At 39.8% G+C, this 8269-nt stretch overlaps 1 protein-coding gene across 1 annotated transcript; it reads right to left on the bottom strand.

Moving 5' to 3' along the window:
* Positions 1-110: 110 nt before the first annotated feature.
* plekha8 (pleckstrin homology domain containing, family A (phosphoinositide binding specific) member 8) lies at positions 111-8062 on the bottom strand. Its single transcript, XM_034553657.1, has 13 exons — positions 7875-8062; positions 7275-7391; positions 6993-7148; positions 6748-6869; positions 6272-6430; positions 6112-6152; positions 5744-5862; positions 4381-4735; positions 3460-3545; positions 2531-2589; positions 1957-2158; positions 1813-1874; positions 111-1726 (listed from the first exon to the last, which is right to left on the bottom strand). The coding sequence occupies exons 1-13, from the start codon at positions 7912-7914 to the stop codon at positions 1529-1531; spliced, it is 1716 nt and encodes a 571-aa protein (XP_034409548.1). The 5' UTR covers positions 7915-8062; the 3' UTR covers positions 111-1528.
* Positions 8063-8269: the final 207 nt, after the last annotated feature.

Consider the following 8269-nt stretch of genomic DNA (forward strand, 5'->3'; position numbering starts at 1 on the left):
CAGACCTAAAACACAGTGACATTTCTCTTCCAACAAGAGGCCAGGGGGAAATCCCTGAATGAAACATTACCTTTAGACTATCTGACAACATTTGACTGCACACAAGCCAAGACAACTTCATCATTTATTATGTAAAAATCAAATAGCATCTTATATACAGTCATAGAAAAACCAAATCAAACATTTGCAATATTACAATGAAAATCAGCTCATTGCACATCTGGAATGTAAACCTACTGCAGATGACTTACTTCAAGAAGTATTACTGTATGCATTCCTGAATACACAAAGGAAACATTAGTCTGGGTCAAAAGAAAAGAGAAGCTATCAGGATGAATGGCTCGTTGGCACAATGGACACACTTTAACCTGGCTGGGAGGTTGAAGTCTTAACACTCATTTTTTAATTGTTGCATCGACATCATAAAATATGGGCTGGTAACAACACTCAAGTATATGCAGAACAGTGCATGGATGAAGAAATCTGTAGAGCAGCTGAATGTTACGGTTCATTACCGGTAGAGATGAATGAGAAGCAATGTATTTTAACTTTTCATCGTACCACTTTAGGATTATTCAATAACTTGGTTAATCGAAGTCCTTGGCCTAATGCAGTTGACATTGGCACCGATGTTACTTAACACATAAAACCATGCAATCAATAAACGTGCTCTATGAACACAAATGCCCATACATTCACACAAGAGCTGGACTCCAATGAACCCCATGACATCAATGTGAACATTATAACTTAGGACGTAATAAATAGACATTGTGAAAATGCATTCTATGCATAGGTTTGTGCAGAGGATGTCCACCAACGTATTCAGCAGCACTCCAGACAGCTACACTGTATAAAAGCATTCTAGTCCGTTGTGATCCTCAAAGGCGAAAAGCCATTCACATGACACGAAAAAGACTCTAGAGCAATAGCTCTAGTGATGTAAAACAAAACAGTCAACCTGCAGGGTTCCTATTAACAACAACTGCAACTACATTAAAAGTTAGCCCAGTTTGCTATCCCATCACACAATTAAGCCACATATATTAGGCATTGGAACAATCTGACATTGGTGTTGTCAAACAAGTGCTTTATGTTAGTTGTAAGTATCACCCCGTTTCATGAATCCAAGGAAACAGGACAATCTTGAATAAGAAATGCCGTTGCATTCTCATCAGTTCAAGGGAAATCACAAATGATCTTCTAGGGAAGTTACTAGAGCCAAATACCTTGTGGTTATGTACCTGTACATAAATAGCCACAATGCACCAGAAACGTTATGGTTAGAGTCTCTTAAACAAGACCCAGAAACTACAGGTTATCAAACCATAATGTCTCAATGGTTAATGTTTTGCAGACATTAATACCTTCTTCAAACCTAAAAGCTCTCCTGTTGTAGAGTTGTACAACCACTGGAAACACCTCTCACACTACTTTGTACACAAGAAGCACTTGATGCATCTGGCTCCACCCTGCAGCAGTTAGGCTCCGTCCTTCCTTGAATGTGGATCCTCTCTCTGTTCAAGTTTCACACTACTTCATCAGACTCCAGGTTGTATTCTTCATACAGGGCATCTAGGATCGCCAGCTGCTTCCCCATGGCAGGCAGGTACACCCCCAGGTCACTGTGCATGCCGCTGGTGAAGCCGCCCTTCAGCTCATCGCCCTCTGTGGACACCAAGGCAGCTGCGAAACTCGGATAAGACGGCGCAGCTCTCAGCGCCAACTGGGGAAATCGAAACATTTGACAAGTCACATTCCAAGAACAGATGAACCTCAGAGGGGGAAAGCGCCGGTGTGCGAAATACCTACCGCAAAAACGCCTCGCACAACCCACCCGTGGTACTGACGGAGGGTCTTTCCATAGGCATTATCTGGGTGAGAGAACAGACAGAATGGGACGGCTTTAGGTTTGATCTTGTTTGTAGGTTTTTCCGTCGTGGGAATCGGACTCACTTAGTGCTCCCTGGATGTCTCGTTCTCCTGCATTGACCTCTGACAGGAACTCCTTGAGGAACTTCAGGCCTCGTCCGAGCCACAGCAGAGCCTCGGTGGCAGAATTACGCACCCGGGCGACATCTGTCTGGACTTCATACAGCACGATGGACTGTAGTGTGGGGAAGCTGTCGGGGTCTGACATCAGCTTCTGATTTATTTTCTACAGGGTTAGAAGACTTTGTTATTGTGATAAGAGCTGGAAATAGAATCACCATTCTTATTCTGATTTGACAAAAACATAAAGTAACTTATTCTAACCGCTCAGTTAAGTTACATGATCTAATGTATATTGACAGAACAAGGATACCAGTACTGAGAAGCTAAATCAGATTTATATTTTTTTTACTTAACACTACAGCAAATCGGTGTTGACATATTATACTGTAGTGGATGGTTAAGTACTAATGTTGATTCATTCTGTTTTATCACTACATATAGATTTATAGCCCCTTTTGAAGAGCTCTGGCGTCATTTCTTCTCTTGAACAGTGAAATCTGCTTTAAGACAACGCATCAATGACATGAACACATACCTTAATATTTCCAACAAAATCCATTTTAACTGGTGCAAACACTGTGGACCCCAGCTTGTCTGAGAAGAGAAAATCCATGATCATTTATTTGATGCTTATAAAAGAAAAGATTCTTAGTTTAGTGTCATTAATAATTGTACTATATAATATATAATAACTAAATATTATAATATATAACATTGTGGCTCTTCATAGTCTGTAATGAACAAAACAGCTTCCTCATTTTTTTTAAGCAATGATTAAACTTTTGTAAAAATGTTCAGAAGAACATTTCACCTTTTGACTGCAGATTTTATTTTAATACATCACTTGAGATACAAATCGGTCATTAACAGAGATTTACAACGTTTTTACATTCAAAGAGGCCCTTTATAAAAGCAATATTGTTATAATGCGGGATCATATGAAACATAGGCCATGGTATGCTGCCATCGTACATGTGTACAAATGCAACATTGATGCTCATCTGCAAATCTCTCGTACCACCAGGTAATTCTGGATGACCAAAAAATCTCCAACCTCCCATTCCTCATTATTGGGCCATATCAGAAAAAAAAAAAAAAAAAACACTTGACAATTTCCTCCAAAATTGGCAAAGTCTTGCACCCGTTTGTATGGTTACTGTTACTGACCACCTTTCTCTTTGCTTATACATGTCCATGTGCACAACACAAACAATGAACTTAATAAGATAGACTGTTAGGCAACAAAGAATAAATAAAAACACTAAATATAGGTGCAGAAGGAAATAGTGAGGGCATGAAAATCAATTACACTGTAAATGAGAGCATGCACACATGAAAAGAAGAATAGTAGGAAGACGTTTTCCTAATACATGTTATAAAAGGGTGAAATGACCACACGTGAAGCATCATGAGAAAGAGGAAAAGAGTGGCAGATTAAGAGGAGACAGAAAGTGACCGGCCTACCTAATACAGGTACTATTGCATAGCATGAGTCCAAAAACTCTTGTGTAGGGATACCATTGTCGTCGTCCAGTCTTATATCACTAAATCTAAAAGAGTAGAACAGATTCAAACAGGAGAATATATTAGAGGTACGTATGCCATTCAGTTTTATTTGATCAACTCCAACAGAAAAAAGAAAAAAAGGGTACAAATGTCAAAACCAAGCCAGAGAAATGATTCACACGGTGCCATGCATTTCTTGCCTGACGATACCTGAGACTATTCTGCTAATTTGTCTACAACTTAACATGATTTAGCTAAATGTTCATCTTAAACCACCTCATCAATTTCAAAAAGACTAACTCGAAAATGAATCTACTGTCGTTCCCATCTTGCAGTTGAATACTAATTAAGTGAGACAATGATTTCCCATTAGAATAATGTTCATCTCATAACTGAATATTACATAATAGATTATAAACACGCTAGTCCATTGTTCAGGAACACTCTTCAAGGTCTTAAAAAGAGAAAGTAAAATACGTTTGAAATACAGAGTGAAACAAAAAAGCTTTACAAACCCAAATATCAGATGAGGGCCTCTCTGTGTCATGTGATCAAGAGAGAACACACTAATATAAAACACTTAGAATGACATATTGAAATAGATTCAGTTAAAAATGTTCAAACCTGTTATTATATATAAATTCTGTGCAACACTGTAACACAATTAATATATATTTCCACAAACTTACTGTAACTGTGCAGTTTAGTCGAAAGTTGCAGAAGTGCAGTGCCTCAAAGACAACAATACTACATGTAGCTTAGATTGGTTAACCCTAATACTGTCATAGTAAAATATCACAGAAGGTGGTCATACAGTAACGCCATACAGTAACGAATGTGTCTTAAAGGATGTGACCTTCCTGAGTAGCATTTTCATACCTGTGACTCATTGTGCTGAAGAAAGTTTCCACCTGCTCGGTGTCTTCCGACTCTGGTGAATCTCTGGAGGTTTCACCTTCATGTTGAGCGTCTGCTTTGTCTGGAACCGCTTCCTGTTGGTGCCGAGAATGCACGGCGTTCGCTTCCTTGTTGTTGTTGTCACGCTCTTCTTGACTTTGGTCCACTTTGTGCAGCTGCTCTTGTTTTGTCTCCTTTTGATCATCAGCTTCATTTTCCTCATCCATCTCTGCTGGTTGTTGGTAGTGTTCAGTCTCAGAGGTATTCTGGGTAGTGTGTAAAGTAGGATCACCTCCCTCCTCCTGGACTGACCTGTTGCTGTCGGCGGCATCAATATCTGTGTGACACAGTAGACAAGTACAATGAATGTTAATAGAGAATATGGTTTTAGTCAAGATGTCTATCAGACCAAGTCTGAAGCCCAGTTTTCATCAGACTGAATAACAAATTGTGACAACAGCACTTAGATGACTTGCACAAACTACATGCTCATCCATCATTTAGTATTTCAGTAACATTATATGAACTTCAAGAGCAGCACTAAATACTTTTTGTATTGAGTACAGGTACTGCTGCATTGACCTCTATGGGTTGAATGGTTCAGTATGTCACCCACCAGTTGGGTGTGGTAACATGTGACTGGTTTCAGTTGAGATCACACCTTGAAATGGTGCTTCTTGAAATACTTTTCTTCACCATCTCTTTGTTTTTGCCCCATATAGAAAAGACTAACACCTCAGTTTCAATCATCAAAACAACAAAAGGTCAAAGTATTTGTTCTTCTTATATCAAACAATTGTGCTAAAATAATCTCTCAATATTCTCTTTTCAGGTTTTGTAACAGTGTTAATTGGCCCCATCACATCAAGACTGAACCAAAGTATGTAATATATTATAAAATAACAATATGAAAATGTCTCTTATGTGTGCTTCTTTTTTAAGTTCCAGTAAAGTGCTATTACAGTCAAACATTCATATGTGATTAAATAAATCACTACAGGGCACCTCATAAGCACACTTAAACATCTATTATGTGTGTTAAATAATGGATGGATGTATTCACAGTGAGACAGTATATGTATTATAGACTTGGGTCTTATTTTCCATCAGGCGGTAGCATCCCCTGTATAAACGCTTTGTTACTGCTAAGGGAAATGCAATAAAGTAACTGGGGCATCCATCACTGTCTGCTCACTAAAAGGCAATAATCTATCCATGAGGTCAGATGATGTACACAACAACCAGGCCTCTTCTGATGTGTGTGGCCTTTCCTTTATGGAATGCAGTAATGGTTTCAGTTCAGGGAACCCTGCAGCACGTGAAGTGGGTTGGACACCCGACTTACCTGATGGGGAATGATGATGTTCTGGTCCATCTGGCTCATCTGGTCCTTCTGCTCCAGATGCAAAGCCCTGGTTGTCATGTGCAATTACTTCTCCTGAAGTTTCAGCCAAATCTCTCCATCTGGAGTGAATTTGATTGTGTAATGTTAATTCTAAAACTCAGAATGCACTTATTTTGGGCAAATACAATTGTGTCAGGAATGCAACATTAATTAAATTGTTTTTTATTGTACCAACAGAAAACAGTTGAAGGGTATTTAAGGTGCACCTCACTTTCCTGAGTGCTACTTTAAAAAACATATATGTGACAGTCAAGGAGTAAAGGAGAAGCAGTGCAGTAAATATAAATACATTATGACAGAAAACCTACTTTTCTCCAAGGTTCTGTTTTAAATGATTGCCAGGTTTAATCTGTTGGAGAAGCAAGACATTAAGGGGTTATAAATATATATAATTCAACAAGTAATGCTGATTTTAATAGATGGTATTAGATTATCTGATTAGACACAGGAGTGGTGACATAAATGTACCTTCTGAGGTTTGATGGCGGCGACTGGAGGAGATCCTGGTGGACTCTGTGTTGCCACATCTGTACTAAAAGTGTGGTTTGCTATCTGCATGCATTCCTCTAGAGTCTTGAGGAAAGTGGTGCATGTAGACTTCACCATGTTTCCGGTGTCTATCCCCGTCTGAAAAGGGCACACAAACATACACATTAGCTGACATTCCACTAAATATCCTGACTAACACTAGTCACTAATATACTGTTACCAAGCATGTTGCTTGGTAACAGTACGATAACAAAATCTGCTCAAATCTATAATTCCCAAAAAATAAAATGAAGAAAAATAAGATGAGAAGATGTACTTCCTGTCTGCTCCATTAGTATGCATAAGCACACAACAATGAAATGTCTTGCTAGTTGCAGATGTGCTACTTTACATTGCAGTTTCACACCAACCGCAGCTTCTCTTATTTCATCGGCTCATCCAAAACTCAACCTCACCTCCGCTGTGTCTCCTAGCTCATCATTCTCCTTGATCTTGTTTACTTGTTGGAGAAGGAGGTCGCAGTACAACCTGAGTTCTGACATCTTGGTTTTCAATGCCTCTGTGTTCTCCTGGAGCTCTGTAATAATAATAATAATAATAATAATGTGAGCAAACCGTTGGTAGTGTTTTACAATAGAATACTAGCTGGGTAAGGGTAATCCATGCAACGTCAGATGAGGATGTTACAGCATCCAAATACCTTTTTCTCTTTTTGTTCGGTTGTCTGTAAGGCAAGCTTTGGCTGTTCCCAGAGCCACCAGCCATTTCTGCCTCTCTGCTGGATTGATGGCTCGGAGGTAAAAGTACTGCTCTCCTGGTATGGTCAGGTCCACTCGTGTGGAGTCAGAGGAATTAACTAATGAAACAAACACAGCAGCAAACAGGGAGACGTGCTTGTCAGGACTACATCCAAAAGGCAGTAGAAAGTTACTCGCATACACTTGCACAACGAAACACAGTAGACACAGTGAGCCACACCGACCTTGGATTTCACAAACTGAAATTTTAATGCTGCCCTTGCAACCTTTCCACGCATCTTCTTGAGAGTCATAGTAAGACAAAGTTCCTCCTTCAAGCACAAACCAACGAGGTTGCCAACCTGAAAAAAAAAAGAGGAGTTATAGTTGTTTGATCATATTGCTGTTTGACCAGTACGGGGCTTCAACTTTTCAACGTGGGAAATCAATGAGAAAAATAATAATAGAAAGCAGCGTTGACCAGCGTCATAAACGTGGAACGAGTTCACGGTAACGAGCAGCAGCGTTAATCAGGTAAATCAGATTACAATGACAGATGGTGGGAACTAACAATATCGACATTGGCGCTGCCTGTTGAGACGACTTTAATAAAGGTTAACGTATAATTAGTTAGACAGCTAACGTAACTTCAACGTCAAACAAAAGGTCGTGAATGTAAAGTGGTGCCTGAGCTCCGATAGTCGGAGGCTGAAGGGAGCTAACGTTAGCTGACCCGTTGAACGCGAGAAACTCAACACAAGTGCGCTGTGACGCTGTCATGCTAGCTAGCGCCCCTAAAACGAGCACGAGATACGAAAAACGAAACGACCGTAGGATTAACTTACCACTGATGTAGTTCGTCCATTTATGCAGCATTCCCTCCATTTTTTTCACGCTGTGTTTCTGCCGTTCATTACTTGTTTATCATAACATGATATGATGCACAGCTGATTGCAGCGATTCCATCGGGCCCCGAGTGTGCTTTGTGGAGTAACGGCCTGGGCTTTACACTCTAGCTACGTAAATAAAAGTGCGTCAACTATTTTGTGAATCGCGCTCTAATGACGTCACCCCGTTCCTCCCATTCAACATCAGAGGGAATTAAGTACTGTGGGTGTGGTTTGTAGTGATTGACACAAAGAAAATCTAATAGGATAAGAGAACATTATAAAGGGCGGGGCTTTGTAATTCCTGTATCCAATCGTAGAGGGAGGAGGGCAGACGGCTGAACAGTGGTTGC

Source organism: Cyclopterus lumpus, chromosome 16 (assembly GCF_009769545.1).
Source record: "Cyclopterus lumpus isolate fCycLum1 chromosome 16, fCycLum1.pri, whole genome shotgun sequence".
Lineage (NCBI taxonomy): Eukaryota > Metazoa > Chordata > Actinopteri > Perciformes > Cyclopteridae > Cyclopterus > Cyclopterus lumpus.